Below are 18,976 nucleotides of genomic sequence, written 5' to 3'. Positions count from 1 at the left end.
TAAAACCTGACGTAACTTAATACGGCTTTACACACGACTACTTAGAAACCTTTGAAAACATTTTAGCGATCCCTACAGAAGCACATTCACACTAACTCGTGGACAAAACGCCCCAACGCCATTTATTAAAAAGTGTAATGAATCGAGACAAAGGCAATTCGCTGAATCATTGAACTGTTTTTAATACATATTCGTTTGACCGCGTCCACCAAATCCGATCACTGCTTGTATACCCAAGAACTCGGACATAAATTATTTTTTAATATTTCATTAATTTTTATTTTCTATACATTATAATTTTCTTTTCGGGTTTTAATAAAAGGTATAACAATAAATACATATAAATATGTTTAGCTTAGACAGTGATTTGTTACTGATACACATTCAACTGACATAATATTTCCAGTCTAATATTATAAACGAGAAAATAACTGTCTATTACTTGTTGTGTACAGCGGTTTAAATGTGAAAAGTCATGATTAAACCGCTGTACCAATTTAGATGTAATTTGTACGAATATTGTTTGAGTTTCGGAGAGAAATAGGCAACCTTTTTTAAATTCACCCCTCGAGGAGTAAAATAGTAGTGATGGTATGTATGCTATAATTAAAGTTTTATAAATTTCGCGCGGTTCAAGCCGCAGGTTTAATCAATAGTTATATGATAGTTAAGGTAAAATTATCACAAATCGAATCTTTATCTCACAGATATGCTCACGAAACTGCTGACACTTAATAACTAAAATTACTTCAATCTCAGATTAGCAACTTAGGTAATCTGAGATTTAAGTAATTTTATATCGAATTTACGGATAACGTCTGAAAGTATATATGTAAATCTGAAATATATGTACTTCATAATTAATTTTTTATCTTCATTTAATTGTATACTAAATATTACGTTTTATAAAAACGTTAAATCGAAGCTTAGATTTAGTCAGTTGTTGGCATATGCTTAAGTTGAACTAAATTATATGAATAATTATACAATGTAAAGTAATGTGTTCTTGACTGTGCGTGTTTGTATTAAGTTTTATTACTATTACTAGACTATTGTCTCAAACCAACAAAGTTCACATACAATTACAGATAAATATATATTTAAATTAGCTGTTAACCGGCCGCTTTGTTGGGAATTAATTATACCTTACAAAAGGATCAATTAATAAATTGCGCCTCCTGGAACTGTACAGTTTAAATAACATATTTGATTCTAGTCTGAGGTAATTCAATTTTTTGTTTTGTGTCGGGTGTCATATTGATATGTTTTTTTTAAAGTAACTTGTGTGTGAGTTAGTGAGTGTTTTATGTAAAAAAATATACCACATAGCCTTAGTGGTAAGCCGCTAAACCGATAGAGTTGTTTGTTGTGACATTTTTTATGATAAACATTTAATGTAGAGCCTTACTCTGCCCGTGCGAAGCTGAGACGGATAGCTATTATATAATCAATTTGAAGAGCTAGAGTACAGCTGCAGATATGATTAGTAGTAAAGCTCTTAATTTGAAAGGCATCTGTTATGCCTCTAATTTCATCTACGAGTAGATTGAACGGATCTATTGCCTGATTTATTATAGTATTACAAATTTGTAACACTTTTAAAAGATAAAACAAAACATTTTCAATCCTTATAGGTATATTTCTTCCCAACTTTATGTAAAATATTCTAAATATAATTCGTCCATTTTAGTGTAAATGCTCTTTCGTATAATGGGAAAAGCGATTTTATAAGTGAGCACTCGCCAACTAATGCGGACTGTATTACTGTATTTATTATATATATGACACATGGAAAGACCACAAAATTATTATCAGTGGAATATTTTATAACTTATCTAAAGCTAAGGTTCGTGTAATACACTTATATATGAGCAAAAACATCACGGTTTTAAAGATAAAGCTCTTGATCTCGTAGCTTCACACGTAAGAACTCAACAAGTATGCAATAAACGCGTCTGAATTTGTACAAATGTTGGACTTCCACAAATAATGGTTTTAGGTATTTTTGTTATAAATATATTATCTTTCTCTCTATGTTCGAGAAATTTAGTTCATATTATTTGCACCTGATATCTAATACATAAGAAAACGTATACAGCGATGTCAACCAAATTACACACAATTAGTTAGTTAGTTACAATTAGTTTGCAAAAAACAATTTGGTTTTAAATGCCAAAAACAAAATGTTTAAGCATTTCATATTTATCAATAAGCTGCTGATTATCTATAGTCAGATACTGCTTAATAAGTATATTTTAATTGTGTCATGTTGCATATTATTTTAGAGTTATGCTAGAGAAATGTGATATACTGTTTTTATTCTCTAAATCGAAGCTTTTTTTTGGATATTAATCTTGTATCTCTTGGTAAGATTTTACCTACGTTTAATTACTAAAATAGTGTATCTTTTAATTTTCTTGTCGATATAATCTATATCCCACACTAGTGTCAACTTTACATTAAATTTTAATTTGTCATAATATGTCGATTCTTAGGTTCTTGTCTTGTCTGCTTAAATACGTTTTGCTTTTTAATTTTATTTTATATATTTTGATTAAAATTTCACGAAAAATTAAATTACAAAAATAAAATAGTTCGTGTAAAGCGCTTGGACAGTCTCAATAAATAAAACTATTCACCAATCCGGTTATTATTAATCAAGGGACAATTATTTTATCCTTTCTAACAAAATGGTGCCGTTATATATTCGGTTATGAATTTACGAGCATGCAAATCGTATTTAGTCTAAACGATAATGGAAATTTAATGTAGTGTAATAATGCGCAGGTTCAATAGAGCATACAGGTTACGTAGATTCTTAATGGTCGCTAATTCGTTAACAAAAACTTAAACTAAGTGTCTTTAATATTTATAGAAAAAAGTAAACATTAGCGTTAACTATAAACACATATATAAAATGCATATTATATTGAAAGAGAGAATTATTATCATGAATAAAATATATATATATAAAAAACGGTAACAATTAAGTAATAAATTAAAAAACACATTATCTTACCTACCTACGTACCTACTGGTTTTAAATAAGGATTAGAATATCTACCATAAAAAACGAAAACATAAATTATATTTTATATCCAGGTGCTGGCTTTGTCGACTCACCTCAGGCAGCTCATCGGGAACTTTGCCCATCCACGACAGCGATAGTATCGTGCAGTCGCATTTTGCATTTACGTTCCTTTCGAAATGAAGATGCATTTTTATATAAATCACTAATAGCAAACTTCAATCACTCGAGCAGTTTATCGCGCGCGTACACCACGTCAGTCACGAAACGCGAATTTATCATTTTACAGAATGAATCATTTTGAGAGCAGGCTTGTTAGGTCGTAAGGGATGGGTCGAGTCGGTCGCTCGGCTGGCGTGACAGAGGGTGACAAGCTGCCTGGCCTTCCCGAGGGCTGTAGCGCGCAGATATTGATTGCGCGTAGGGGAGGCGCGCGGCGCGACCTCTGTCCTCGATGTACGTCAAACTGGAAAAGCGGAAAAGTCTTGAAAACCGGAAGAGATGGCGCGGAGATTAGATTTATATAATTTCTCATGTTTTAGCTAGTAGTAGCAATTCGCTTCAAGTTCAGTACTATTTATACGATACACGATGTATTTTTATGGCATCAAACTGCTACTGTAAAGTTAACGTTTCTTTCCCATACAACAGAATGCTGCCCAGAAAACAGGTTCTTTTTTGTTTAATTTCAAAAATATGTACAGCAAATGCCGCAACAGTATGTACGTTTCTAAAATAGATAAGACACAGAAACCAGCTTAAAAACGTGGGGAAAAAGAGCGAAAATTGTATTTCATTTTAATTGTCACACGTTTCTTTCATATCACTTAATAAAATTTCGATATAACTAATAACTATACCTTTTTATTTTATTTGTTTATGGCACCGGTAGTCAGATTGGCAAAAGGACCACCACGGTAAGTAGTCACGACTGCCCCTAGAAATCGGTGCCGTATGAAATTTTAATCATTTCTTAGATAACCTTGGGAACTGAGATGTTATGACCCTTCTGTAGTTACACTGACTCACTCAACCTTCAAACCGGAACATAACAATACTAAGTTAATACTTAGTATATACCATTTCTTTTTCCAAATAGCCTATGTCCTTTCTCAGGCTCTAGACTATTTGTGTGCAAAATTTCATTTAAATCGGTCCAGTAGTTTTGACGTGAAAGCGAGACACAGACAGACAGACAGAGTTACTTTCGCATTTATAATATTAGTATAGAAGTATAGATTCAGATCTGAGAGGTAATTGCTACGGGTGCGGTACGGAGTACTATTTTACGGTATTTTAATATTCTTGCGCTAAATTAGAATATTGTTCTTTTTTTTATAATAAAGGCGCTCGGGAAAAGGTCAGAATTGTCCAGACATTGGTACTGTAAAAAAAAATTAACCGTTTCTTCCATCAATAAATGCGCCACTAACCTTGGGGGCATTGTCCCTTAGCATGTAATTACAATGACTCGCTCAGCCAAACCGGAACTCAACTCTCATTACTGTTATGATGTGTGGATGGTATCTACCCAGACGGGCTTGCGAATCAAACCAAACCAAGTTAACTTTACAAGTTAACAAACAGTAACGTCCAAATATTCTAATATGATAGATTTAAATACTTAAATCTATCCTGTAATATTATATATATTAGCTCGCCCTCACTATTTGTAATTCAAATATGTATAGGTATACGTTATTTCTAATATTTCATGTATTTATTTTTTATGTATATTATTTATTTTTACATATTACTGCAAATAAAAACTTTTTAAGTTATCTTTTACAGGAACGAAAGGCTTACTTGTACTTTGGGAGTCTTATAGCATTAAGTCCCCCCTTTTTGTATTAACTATAACACTTTGGTCTAAAAAGTTTTTAATGAAGGAACGCTAGGTTGATAAAAAAAAGCAAATTAAAAGAAAACTATTTTTAATATTATGGTTAAACAAAATATCACAGTTAATCACAGTTAACCAGTTAAATATATTATGAAATTTCATGATTTATAAATATCACTGGACGTTTTGCATCGCGCCCCAAGTGTAACCGATTTTCACTTTAACGGGAAGTGGAACGTTTAAACGGACCGTTTCTTCCATTAAACTTTTTAAAATTTCAACAAAATTATCTTTCTTCGATTCGATAACTTCATATATAAGTTCATCGTGCATTTGAAGTATTAGACGAGGTTTGTCGATGTCTGAACTGGTTTTTGTGTCTATGGCGCACATCGCTGCCTTGGCTATATCCGCTGCTGATCCTTGTATAGTGGTGTTTATGGCTTGCCTTTCAGCTGCGCCTAAAATATATAAATATATTTGTATTATTTAATTTCCTTTTTTCATTAATTATACTTTTCTGTATTCGACTCTCGTCGTCGAAATCGTATGGCAAACATGCTTTTGGATACAAACATTGGCCTCTGTAAGAGTTTCTGAATCTAAGCAGGGGTTAGCAATAATATTTAAATAGCTGAAACGGTAATTGAATGCGATACCAAGGATATGTGAAACCTGTATTTACGTATAAGCGAGATTTAGTTCCATGCATATATATATATATATATATATCATAGCATTTTTTTGGAAACAGCATATTGTACCTCGTTTAGACGCCATATTACTCGTGATGTCTGGCAAATATCTTCTCCTTTTCATCAATGTCTCAATGTATCCATTCTTCCTGCATTCGTCTACGATCTTTTGTGTAAAAACTTTGATAGCAGGATAAGTATTGTAAAACGTGTCCATGAACATCGCAGCCTCTATCTCGTTAAGATCGAGGTATTGCGCTAAAGTTTTATTGCCCATCCCGTATAGTATACCGTAACAGAGCTGTTTAGCCTTCTGTCTCAAATCATCATCAACCTAAAAGGAAACATGCATCACTTTATTAAGATCACATTAAAAACTATCAGATCTATTTCAAAAGTTAAAGCATTATGTGGCTTATTAAGAACATTTTAATAACTTAAGTTATAGACTCAGACTGGTAAAAAGAGATCAAAGAAGTAAAGATCAAAGAGTAAAAAGAGACGGAGTGGCGGGCTCGCATTTCAATACAGGGAGCTCAGCGTCTTTCAGTGAAGCTTTTATTTAATACAAACCCTTCTTACATTTTATTTATATATTTTTTATCAATAGTCAACATATCAAAATATTTACTTTAAGTAAATAATAACCAGTTTAATGACTATTTAATCTAAATGTGAAAAGTTTTTTTTTTCATTCATATTAATAAAAGTATCGAAATCACTTTTATTTTTTTAATGTAACAAATATTTATTCAGATTTCGAAAGACACGATCTAAGGCAAAATAAATAATTGCGATTCATTAATAAAGGTTCTTTCATATTTATTACACACATATAATTATTTTATATTCGAAAATAGTAATTCGTTTTAGTCGGATTTTTTTTTATCAGCACACAAATTAAACACATGTTGCGTGTCAAGCGTGTGCGACATAAGGTCACACACACAACTTTGTAAAAGGAGCTTCATTTTATTGAACACTTGTTTACGGGCCGCCGCGCCGTCTACCGTTCAATTGGTCTAAGTATATAGAGAATATTTTAAAAAAATGTATTCAACCTTTTGAAATTTATAATAAGAGAAAATAATATATATTATGTGTTACCTTTTAAAAAACTAAAACAAAATAATTGAATATATTAGTATTATATCTGATTTGTTGTTTATAAAAATATCTACATACAGTATTTCTGTAAGTTCTATTATCCTCTTGTTTCTCTATCAGCATAAAAAAAATATTAGAGGTTGAATGAACTCAGGGAAGCAAATCAATCTTAGAGCTCTTTTGCCTTTGATATCAACGTCTAATACTACGTCAAATAAACATTAAAAACGACTTTTGGATTAATATTTTCATTTTAAATAACCTTTAAAATATGTACCTATTTTACCAAAAATATATGATCATGCTTACCATAATATATGATTGTAATATACATAGTTACTTGTATTTATTATCACTTTTAACGCAAATGTTTTAAAACCTTATTATAAAAGTACAACTCACCAGTTCATCTGCTACACCACTCCAAGAGGCTGCAATTGACTTAAAAACATCGACGTTCGAACACATAATACTAGTCAATACCGCATCTTTGGAATAGTGAGTCAGAATTCTCATTTCCAACTGGCAATAATCAGCTGACACAAAAACGTAACCCGGTGTCGCTTTGAAAATGTTCCTGCAGTTGAACTCTATAACGTCCCCACAAGGTTCAATATAATCTTTGACGGCGAGATATTCGAGTGGAATAGAAAACGTTCGAGGGACGTTCTGTAAGTTCGGCTCGTGCATACTAATTCGACCGGTGCAAGTGTGCATAGTGTAGGACGGGCTTATCCTGAAAATCAAATATTTTATTCATGTTCGCTCCCCCAACTTACAGCGTGTCGACTGTTGCATTTCCGATATTTCCATGAATAATTTTATTGAACTATTTTAGAATGCAAAACGCTTACTCGTGTATTTACTTGAGTCTGCCTTTTAGTAAAACAATTAAAAAATTAATGAGACTTTTTTAAATAACTATATCGAAAATCAATCATAGTACGCACCTGTTGTCACGGCTGTTTATGACAGCTTGCTGAGTAAGAGGGTATAAGGTTTTAGTTAGTATCGAGTTAAGTTTCCTCCAATATATCACGATGCTAGCCATTGTACTATTGTGGGCGGTAAGAACACTTTTCTTTGTGCTTATTTTACGTCCTTTGTATAACCCTAAAACCTAAAAAGAAATTTTATTTTCTTGCCTCAAGATTATCAGTTTGAATTATAAAAAATTCAAGTCTCAAGATTTTTACCTTTTACGAGAATATCTCATTTACAAAAAAACTTGTAGCGATGTAATAAATAAGTTATACAAACAAACTTATGTACAAACAAACTTATTAAGTTCAAGTGAACGGGAGCAATAATTATACTTCGCTACGAAATATATATATCTACTATAAATATTACTATAAAAAACTAGTCCTTATCGTAAAATTACCAAGTATCAATACAAGTACTAATGTATTGAAATAAAATCTCACCTTAGCGACATCTTTAGAGGAGTTAAAATTAAAATGATATCCGCATAATTTGAAAGCTTTATTTTGCAAGACCTCCTGTGAACTTTTCACATCAATCAAAAGTCGGGACGCAAGATCTTTATCCACGGTTATTCCATAGTACTCGCAGTCCGCCAGAATCTTGGACACTTGAATCTCTGTATCTGTATAAAATCTTAATTTAAAAAGTTTGATCATATCAACCAAAATCTTCAAATATTATTTAGTGAATTCCAAAAGCTAAATAGCCCATTTGTTAGAAACCGTTAATTGAAGATTGCGGGTTCCTACCAAGCAAGCACAAATGAGTTTTCAAGAGTTTTATTTTTGTTTATTTTATAATTCATCTTGTGCTCGGCGGAGACGGAAACTTAATTTTAAGCTTAAGATTAAGTGTCACGTGTCACGGGCCAAGGGCCCGACAGGTACACAATTTGTTTGTATATTTATTGATCTTATAAATTAGCGGTAAATAAATTATCACGAAAAACCCTACAATATATCCAGGAGCGAACGACAAATACCATAATGTTAGTTAATTTGCAATTAGTCGTCATAAATTATATACCTTTCTCATAAATCGGTCAATTGGTAAAAACTAAAATCCTGATCCTTAAGAAATTCCTGATATTACGAACAAACATACAGACATTTTAAATAGGTACAATTAATTTATGTTGATATCAAATTTAATTTCAAAATAAACCAACCGATGTGCGAATCTTAATAAAAAAAATACAAATTGTCCTCCCTAACAGACGAGAAAGCCGTTGCTCAGCAATAGAATGTTTACAAAATATTATAACTTTTCCTTCAATTATCTATATCTAAATTATTTAATTTATTCAATTGTTTAAAATCAAATGAAATCATATAAAACAAAATCAAAGATTAAATGTAAATAAATTTACTTACCTAAAATCTTATTAATGAATGAATATTTTTCTAAGGATTTGATTTGCTCTTCCGAAATGTTCCATAGACACCAAGTATGAAGACACGCTTTTTCGTGCGATTCTAAGTCATTGTATCTTTTTCTCTCATCATTAACAAATATTTCAGTATTAAATAAATCTACATTGCAATACTTCTTTGTCTAAAACCAACAAAATATACTAAAATTTAATAAATAAGATAAATAACCCATTGAGATAATTATGCTTTAGCACAAAACGTCTTACAAAGTCCATAATTCTTGACGTCTTCTCGTCGCTGTCCAATAACCATTCACCTAGCGTGATATCACAACACGGTGTTAATAAAACTGTCTCTAACCATTTCTTGATGTGCAAATAAATTGCTTTAGTTGATAACATCCGCAACTTAATACCTCTTGCATTTGAAAAAAACCGTTTCAATTTATTTTTAAACTCTGGCAGGTAGCTTTTCAAAGACATTATATCAAAATATAGACATATATTACTATTACTATTTAAATATAAAGCTATCCCTTTTACAGGCAAATTTTCTTCAGTATGGATTTGAATGTCTTCAATTGAATTTTTGGGCTTAACAAATATATTACTACCAATTAATTTAGTAAAAGATTTAATTTCTTTCGAATTTATATCGAGAATAATTGAAACTTCTTTAGCCTTTTCTATTAGAAAAAAGTTATTGCAATTGTCATTTTCATTCAAAATATAACAATTTACAATTTTATTTGCAAATTTTAATACGATATTTTTGGATTTCGGACCAATTTTTATTTGAAACATATCATGTGTTGAATGAAATTCTGGCAAAATGGACTTTTTCGACTTTTTAGCTGCAGATCGTAAACAGTGCTTATTTGAAATCGCGTGTCTTTTCCGTGGACTTTTAAAATTAGACTCAACAAACGATTCTTTAAATTCTTGAGTATTTCCGATTTCGTTTTCTTGAGAAATTTTCATGACGGAGATATTTTGAATTGGACTTATTTTGTCATCTTCGTAAACTAATTTAAAATCATCGTCCTCATCTACATCAATTAGTGGTGATTTAAATACATTTAATATTGATTTAGAGTTAATATCAACATAGTCCACGATTGTATCAGCTTCATATATTTTTTTTTTATCACTAGCAGATTTTTTATCGTCTATAATAGTGTTTGGTAACAAATCAAAAGGCAAACTATCTTCAAAAATGCTTGAATTATCGCCATCAGATGAAAACAAACTTATGTCTTTAGACGATATACTTTTAGAAGCATTATTTTCAACATTAGTCACTAAATCGGAATTAGTCATTATACCAAAGCTTATGTTTGGTGATAAGAAATTATCTGAAGTAGGAAGTTTCGAAATATTATCAAAAAAAGCATCGGTAACATTCAGTGAATCCCAAACTAGTTCTTGTTTAACCGGGCTTAATGATACTTTTGTCATATTGTCTGTTTCATTAATTTTACTATGAACATTTTCGCCATCAAGAATTTCAACTTCCGTATTTACTTGAAAATCATTTAAGGTATTATCAGACATTTGCAAAGTATCTTCCTGAATTTCATCTTTTGATATAACTGCAGCTTGAGTTGTCTTAGCTCCTGAATTTTCATCCAAATCTTGGTCTATTTGGTTTTTTGTTTTAGATACTTTTATATTAACATTGTCAATACATTCAATAAATGTTTTTTTATTAATATAATTATTTTTAACAGAAATGTTTTTTTCTGGACACTCAATCTCCTTCCATTTAATTTCTGCTACTCCAATTTCTTGCTCTAGATATTTTCTAGCTTCTAAAATAAGATTTTCTGCAGCTTCTTTAGTGGTCATACCACAAAAACCCGTTATCCAAATATTTTTCATTTTATTTCGTTTCCTAACGTCAGTATCATCATCACCCTCTCTTTCTTTTTCACTTTGAAATGGTATAGATTTGTGAAGACAATTTTCAATTATATTCGGTGCAGCCGAAGCAATACTAGAAATAGTTTCGAACCCTGCATCAAATAAAGTACGAGCTCTCACACCATTTAAAGAAGATAATTTCATTAATTCCAACAACTCTGAATGTATGCCGAATTGAAGGCGATCTTGAAATTGCGATATAAGCATTTCCATATTTTTCCAGCCCAGTTGATGGCAAAAAGCTGTCACCATACCTATAAGTAACATTTTTAGTTATACCCTTGTGTAAAGCTGTATTTCATCTCCATGTACCGAACTTACCAGCAAATGTTGACGATGCTTGCTGAAGCCCTTGCAAAAAACCTCTAGCACATTGAAATTTTTTAGATACTTCTGATAAAGGCACTTCGTTTACTAAATCTTGTAAAGCCAGTGCTGTATAAAACCTAAAAAATTATAAGAATTGTTATAAATTAAGAAACTAAATAATTAGCATTTAACTTTAATATTTGTATTCACAGCAAACCTTTTATGTATGTTTAATTTGTTATAATTATTATTAAATTGTTTTGTTCCCCTAAGACAACGAATAATAAAGCTTTCTTGCACACCAACAAGTTCCCCTACTCTTTTCATTGCTGCTGTAAGTGATTCCCAAAGAGTAAGTAGATGCAACCAATCTATATTATTCCACTGACTACTGACACTATATGGTGTCACAAGATAAATCAGATGCAGGTCAGTTTCTAATACTAGGCACTGACGAGCTTTTTGTAACTCACAAAATAAAGACAATCCATCATTGGGTGCCATCGATGATGACAGACATGCTCTTCCCAGTGATGTTGCTACATACTTGCTACTGTCACCATCATTTTGAATTCTAATTAACTCACAATGAACCAGTTCTTTCAATGTATTTCCTAATAAAAAGTTTTGTGAATGCTCCATACACTCCTGATTAAATAGCAGTGTACATTTTGTATACAAATCCAAGTCTGACTTTTTACAAACATCTTTACTAGCAATCATTTCGAGAATGGCTCTCATAAATTTATCTTCGTTTTCAATGCAGCTTTTAACAGGTTCCAAGTTTCCCATCATTAAGTCAAACCCAATTTTCTGCTCTCCTGGTGTACATATTAAGACACTTTCACCTTTTATATCTTTACCCATTCTACCTGCTCGTCCTACCATCTGTTTGTAACTCAAAATATTTATTGGTTGTTTTTGGAATACAGGCGACCTGATAATTACCTTTCTGGCAGGTAGATTTACACCTGAACTTAGAGTAGATGTGGCTACTAATACTCTAATAGCTCCAGACTTAAACCCTCCTTCAATTATATCTCTCTCATCAAATGTTAGCCCAGCATGATGATAGGCTACACCAAATGAAACTATATTTTTAAGTATTTGATCAAGTCCCACCGGACAATTTTTTAATTGTTCTAGGGTTTCTAATATACTCTGTGACTTCAACTGTTCTCTCAAAACCATTCCTTGTTCATTACTAGAACAACCTAACTTATAAAATGATGAAGCAATACTTTGTGCTAAATTTTCACACCAGTTCTTGGTCATGCAAAATATCAATATGGAACATCCATCTCTTAGAGTTTCTAGACAAAGAGATAGTACATAATCACCTTCAATGCCCAACACTTTTGGGTCTTCCAATAATCCAATATACTGACCACTTTTGTCATAATATTTATTTCCAACTAAACAATATTCATTCAAAGGTATAGGTCTAAATTCTGTGATAAATAATTCAGCATCTAACCAACTTGCCAAAATTCCCAAATTAGGTAATGTTGCAGACATTCCAACAATTTGCACTTTAACATCTTGCAGTGTTAATGAAACATATTTTATTTTAGTTAAAAGCAGTTCTAAAATGTAGCCCCTATGGGGATCTCCAAGTAAATGTAGCTCATCAACAACAACTGCACCCAATTCTGAGATGTTCCCTTCCTCAAGAAGTTTATTTATTAAGCTATTTGCTTTTTCTATAGTGCATATTGCTACATGGACAGCTTGTAAGCCGCCTGGAGGTGACTGGGATCCCATGAAACCTTCAACTCTTATTCCAGAACTGGACAATATATCTTGCAAATAAAACATTTTTTCCCTAACTATTGATACAAAAGGTAATATAATGATAACTTTTTTCTGACGCTCCAAAACAGTTTTAATGGTTAATATTTCAGCTACAAGTGTTTTTCCTGCTGATGTTGGAGCTGAGTATAATAAGTTTCGACAATCTGAGAGAATTTTGGGATTAGCAAGGCAATCGACTTGCCAATCAAACATTTCAGTAATGCCTCTAAGTTCATATTTGTTTGCTATTTCTCGAGGCAGGCCCCAATTATTTAACTTCTTATTTAAATTTCTATTTCGTTTTAATTGTGAACCAATCTCAGTATTACTAACATTAGAATCCAAAATGTGTTTAAATTCTTTACGATATTCCCATTTTTTAGATAAGCTTCTATTCTTTAAATTATTCTTTTCAATATTGATTTCTTTTGCACATTCTTTTACATAATTTAAGGAGCTTTGCAATGCAAAAGAATTATCAAAACAATCGGCCAGAAAAGAAACATTTTCTGTTAGTTTTTGCAAATCAATCTCATTGCAATTAACTTGTAACATCATATTAGTATTTCATTAATACAATAAATAAGCTTAAAAACACATGTTAAAAGATAAAATTCATAATGTAAATCAATATAGTAATTTAAAATTAAATTAAATTTGAAGAATAAGTAACGAATTCATACATGACATAAACATATGTCTAGAATCTACAGACTATATCTGATTAGTGTTGACACTTGACATTGACATTTTCGTATGATATTTCATCTATTATGATCAGCTTGTATATTGTTTTTTTTTTTAAATCCTTAAAGGGTTTTTCATATATTAACATAAGAATTAATAACATTAAGTGCTTAAATATATACAAATACGAATTAAAAATAGTTACTGTATAAATCTTGACCGCGTGGAATGGTGGCAAGAATGTTAGCAGCATTTTCCCGTTAAACACGAATATATACATCTTTTTTTGCTTCAGCTTTTTCCGCAGCGACACCGGCTCTTAACATTGTTTCTCGGATATGAGACGGAGCCAACGTGTCAACGCATGTAGCGTCTCACACAAGAGCCCGTCCTCATTCCCAGGGAACCAATGTTAATCCATCAGATTTCTTCATTCTACGAGGCTCAGTAAGAGCAGGAACGTCGATGGTGGCAAGAACCCTTTTTATTGTGTCATTAAGAGACCCGTGGCGGAAAAGCCTGCCTGAACTCCTTGGGCAAGAGAGACCATGTAAACCGAAAGAATCCACCTCCTGTCCACACGGACATCTGTGCTCAGAGCACAGCGGTGTTCCCAGTCGGAGACCAATTGATATGCGGAAACTTTCATTATCTAAGTGTCTCAAGATTTTTAGAGGGTAATGAATTCAACCAGTGATTTGACTCTTTAGTTGATAACGCTAGAAGCCTGGCACTGGCACAAGCCTGGTTTTGGGCACTTGTTAAATTTTGTGTCAAACTGTGTAGTGTGACGTTGACCAAAGGCGAATCCCAAAGTTTTTGTTTTGTAACTTCCTTAGGGATATCATCATTAGGGCACTTTACCTTCCAGGTCTCTATCGCCTCAGTAACATTTGTGATTTTGATTTTAAATTTTGTGAACAAAAGCTTGAAATGTTATGTACAGAAGAAAGAAAGGCCGGAAGGGCAACACTTGAAATTTTCCTCACGTCGATGCCACCAATTGGAATGAGAAGTATAGCTTGAGTCTGTAGGAATTGCATTCTACATTATTGTTCATACATGCGTCGACGTCCAGAGACGCGCTCCGACTAAATTAAAAACCAAATTCGGGAGCTATTTATACTACGCGAAAATCGGCAAGCGCATACGGCGCTTACCCAGCGCGCTCTATCGGATTTTCATGTCAACACTCGAAATGAACATACGAAATTGCGGCGTCGTCATTGGTCGAAAAATCTAACATTTAATTCGTAGTTTAATTTCCAAAATATTTTCAATTATAATGTATAACTTTTAATTGGCTGAATCATAATTTTTATCATTGTAAATTGTATAACTTTCTATTGGTAGAAAAGTAAGCGTTTTCTTTGGATGAAAGAATTTGTAAATATGCACTGTAATTATTTCATTGGATAATATTATTCCTAGTTTTTGTATATATATCGACACATTTTTAAAATAAAATCATTCCGATCCGACCAGCAAGAAAGTGTTCTTTTACTCAAGAAATATCTACGAATAGTAACAACAAGTAAGCTAGGGACCAGTACCTCCCACAGTGGTGACCTGCCGACTCATAATGGAAGAAAATACTGCTCAAGACTGCAGAATCCCTGCTGAAGTGGACCTCGCTGCAATCTCAGTCCAGTCAAGGATCCTACCCTTCTGGCGAGACCTACCACGAGCTTGGTTTATACAGTTTGAAGCAGTCGTCGACCCCTTGAAGACATCTGATGACCAGAGGTTCAGATACGTCCTGCAACAGCTGCAAACAACAGACCTACAGCACGTCACTGACATACTGTATGAAACACCCGCTACAGAAAAATATAATACATTAAAGAACCGCCTACTCGCGGTATATGAAAAATCTGATGTTAAAAACTTCCAGAAGCTCATCAGCGGTCTACAGTTAGGTGATCAAAAACCTTCGCAGCTACTGCGCAAAATGAGAGAGCTCAGCTCCGGAATGATCACCAACGACGGTCTCCGGATCGAGTGGCTCAATCATTTACCCACTCAGGTACGCGTCGTACTGTCCGTCAACACGGAATCGTCACTAGACACACTCGCGGCCATGGCTGACAAGATGGTCGAATACTCCGAGCCTACGACTATAGCTGCAATCTCAACATCAATACCGACAAACGATGCCGTGTCTACTCAGTTTGCAATATTAACAAAACAATTAGAAAAACTATCACTTGAAATAAACGAGATACGCGGTCGCTCAGAATACAGACATCAATCAAGACAACATTACCGCTCACAATCACGATCTCGTCCTAGCTCGTCATATCGCAGTAAATCAGCTGTGAAGCCCGGCGACGCAACATGGGAATGCAAATATCACTACCGATTCGGCGACAAAGCAAAACGTTGCGAATCACCTTGTTGCAGGCGAATGAAAAAAGATACTACAAATCATTTAAACTAGCTCCGACATCGACGACGGCGGATCTCGATGTCCCCTTCACAAGCAACCGCCTATGTGTCTACGATCGCAACTCAAATGAACGTTTCCTTGTGGATACTGGCGCAGACATATCTGTTTTAAAAGCAACAGATCGGAACAAATCACAAATTCAAAGCGCCTGCAAATTATTTGCCGCAAACAATACACCAATCAACACATATGGTGTAAAGACTGTCAAACTCGACTTAGGCTTGCGACGTAATTTTCTATGGACCTTCATCATTGTCGACGTTAAAACATCGATTCTGGGAGCAGACTTTCTACGTAATTTCAAGTTGCTAATAGACTTGCACAAAAAGAAACTCATAGATAAAGTCACTGATCTCTCAGTAGATGCTATTGAAATATCAACAGGCGCTGAAATTGAAACAAGAACATTACACGTTATCGGGACTAACCAAGCCTACTATCATATATTGAAGCAATATCCAGACGTAATTCGACCGATGTCTCTCAATCAACCTTCGAAACACAACGTCGTCCACCATATAGAAACAACTGGCCCACCTCTCTTCGCCCGACCACGTCCGCTTCCGCCGGATAAATACAAAGCTGCGAAGACTGAATTCGAGAATATGTTGGAAATGGGCATTTGTAAACCATCTAATAGTCCGTGGGCTAGCCCGTTACATGTTGTAATGAAAAAGGACGGCGGTTTAAGAGTCTGTGGTGACTATAGGAGATTAAACGCGGTCACTCAACCCGACCGCTATCCAATACCACGCATACAAGATTTCACCTATCAACTGCATAACAAAAAAGTATTTTCAAAGCTTGATTTAAAAATGGCGTACTACTGGATACCAATCGCTGAAGAAGATGCACAGAAAACCGCAATTATAACCCCGTTCGGCCTCTTCGAATTCAACTGCATGACTTTCGGACTACGCAACGCGAGTCAAACATTTCAACGATTCATGCACGAAGTTCTCAGAGGCGTGGAAAATTGCTTCTGTTTCGTAGATGACATTCTACTATATTCAGAAAATGAAGAAAAACATATTCAATTATTACATGAAGTATTAAAACGATTACAAAAATTCGGAGTTACATTGAAAATCGAAAAATGTGAGTTTGGAAAAAACAAAATTAATTTTCTCGGTTACGAAGTCTCGGCAGAAGGAATAAAACCTACTCAAGATCGCATCGAAGCTATTTCAAAATATCCGAAACCTAAAACCATAGTCGAATTACGCCGATTTCTCGGCATGCTTAACTTCTACAGAGACTGTCTACCACATCAAGCTGAACTTCAACACCATCTCAATAAGTACTTACACAACCGCAAAAAGAACGATAAAACACCGATCGACTGGACGCCGGAAGCCGATGCAGCATTTGAAAATTGCCGCCAAAGCATTTTAGAAGCTACAACCCTGACTCATCCAGTCCCCGGTAGTGTTCTCAGTATCATGACGGACGCTTCTGATCATAGTCTCGGCGCCGTAATACAACAAAAAGTTAATAATAAATGGAAACCACTCGCCTACTTCTCAAAAGCAATGAGCGCTACACAACGCCGCTACAGTGTATATGATCGCGAATTATTAGCAATATATACAGCTGTAAAACACTTCCGACGACTCATCGAGGGATGCGAAGTAAACGTGTACACAGATCACAAGCCGCTCGCCTACGCATTACATTGCCAAGCTAAGAGTACCGACACACCACGTAGAGAACGACAACTACATTTCATCAGTCAATTTTGTTCAAGTATTAACTACATACAAGGCGAAGAAAACAAAGTCGCCGACGCTCTTTCTCGCATAGAAGACATCCAGTGTCCAACCATAATTGATTTTACTCAATTAGCAATCGACCAGAGTAATGACGAAGAATTAAAGTCAATTCGAAATCAACCGAACTTACGGTTTACAACTATCGCGATGCCCGGAATAAGCCAACCAATCACGTGCGAGCTGTCTACCGACACACCGCGGCCGTACCTGCCGAACACATATCGCTATGCTGCATTCAAAGCGCAACACGAACTATGTCATCCGAGCGTACGGACCACTAGAAAACAACTAACCACGAAATACTTCTGGCCCAACATGAATAAAGACGTCGGAATATGGACTAAAGCATGCATTAATTGTCAACGAGCAAAAATACATCGACACGTCGTAACACCCTTAGGCCAATTTCCACCGTCGCAGCGCTTCGAACATGTACACATCGATATAATCGGACCGCTACCACCGTCAAACGACCATCGATACTGCGTCACTATCATAGATCGCTGTACGAAGTGGCCCGAAGCAGTGCCGGTGCAAGAAATTACCGCCGAGAATGTAGCTAAAGATTTTTATGAAAACTGGATCGCACGATTCGGTTGCCCGCTACGCATATCTACGGACCAAGGCCGCCAGTTCGAATCCGAGCTATTCAAATCCTTAATGAAAAAATTCGGAATAACAAGAATTCGAACCACTGCATATCATCCACAATCTAATGGCCAAGTCGAACGATGGCATCGAACATTAAAAGCGGCACTGATAGCACGAGAAGCCATAATACAATGGACGGATAAATTACCCACCGTGCTATTGGGCTTACGCACGGCGTTAAGAAAAGATAATTTTAGTCCTGCAATAATGACTTACGGAACAACATTACGAATACCTGCCGATTTCTTCGTGCCTACACAATCAAATATAAATGACACAGAGTACGTACGCCGCCTAACGGAAACCATGGCAACGCTACAACCAGCGCCACGCAAACACACTTCTCAACATAAACCATT

At 34.3% G+C, this 18,976-nt stretch overlaps 2 protein-coding genes across 2 annotated transcripts in view; both read right to left on the bottom strand.

Moving 5' to 3' along the window:
- Window positions 1–3,392, bottom strand: part of LOC113401306 (tubby-related protein 4) — a 31,625-nt gene extending 28,233 nt beyond the window's left edge. The window contains exon 1 of the mRNA XM_064215324.1: window positions 3,124–3,392. Coding sequence (XP_064071394.1) covers window positions 3,124–3,219 — 96 coding nt within the window. The 5' untranslated portion in view covers window positions 3,220–3,392. The remainder of the gene's footprint in view (window positions 1–3,123) is intronic.
- A 1,619-nt stretch (window positions 3,393–5,011) lies between these two features.
- LOC113401219 (DNA polymerase theta-like) lies at window positions 5,012–13,721 on the bottom strand. The gene is made up of 9 exons (XM_064215452.1): window positions 11,482–13,721; window positions 11,277–11,401; window positions 9,300–11,209; window positions 9,034–9,214; window positions 8,101–8,282; window positions 7,624–7,793; window positions 7,076–7,409; window positions 5,636–5,900; window positions 5,012–5,332 (listed from the first exon to the last, which is right to left on the bottom strand). The coding sequence occupies exons 1-9, from the start codon at window positions 13,614–13,616 to the stop codon at window positions 5,046–5,048; spliced, it is 5,589 nt and encodes a 1,862-aa protein (XP_064071522.1). The 5' UTR covers window positions 13,617–13,721; the 3' UTR covers window positions 5,012–5,045.
- Window positions 13,722–18,976: the final 5,255 nt, after the last annotated feature.

The sequence above is a fragment of the Vanessa tameamea genome, chromosome 7 (genome assembly GCF_037043105.1).
Source record: "Vanessa tameamea isolate UH-Manoa-2023 chromosome 7, ilVanTame1 primary haplotype, whole genome shotgun sequence".
Lineage (NCBI taxonomy): Eukaryota > Metazoa > Arthropoda > Insecta > Lepidoptera > Nymphalidae > Vanessa > Vanessa tameamea.
The sequence above is the reverse complement of the archived record's forward strand: the minus strand, read 5'-3'. Positions and strand labels throughout refer to the sequence as shown.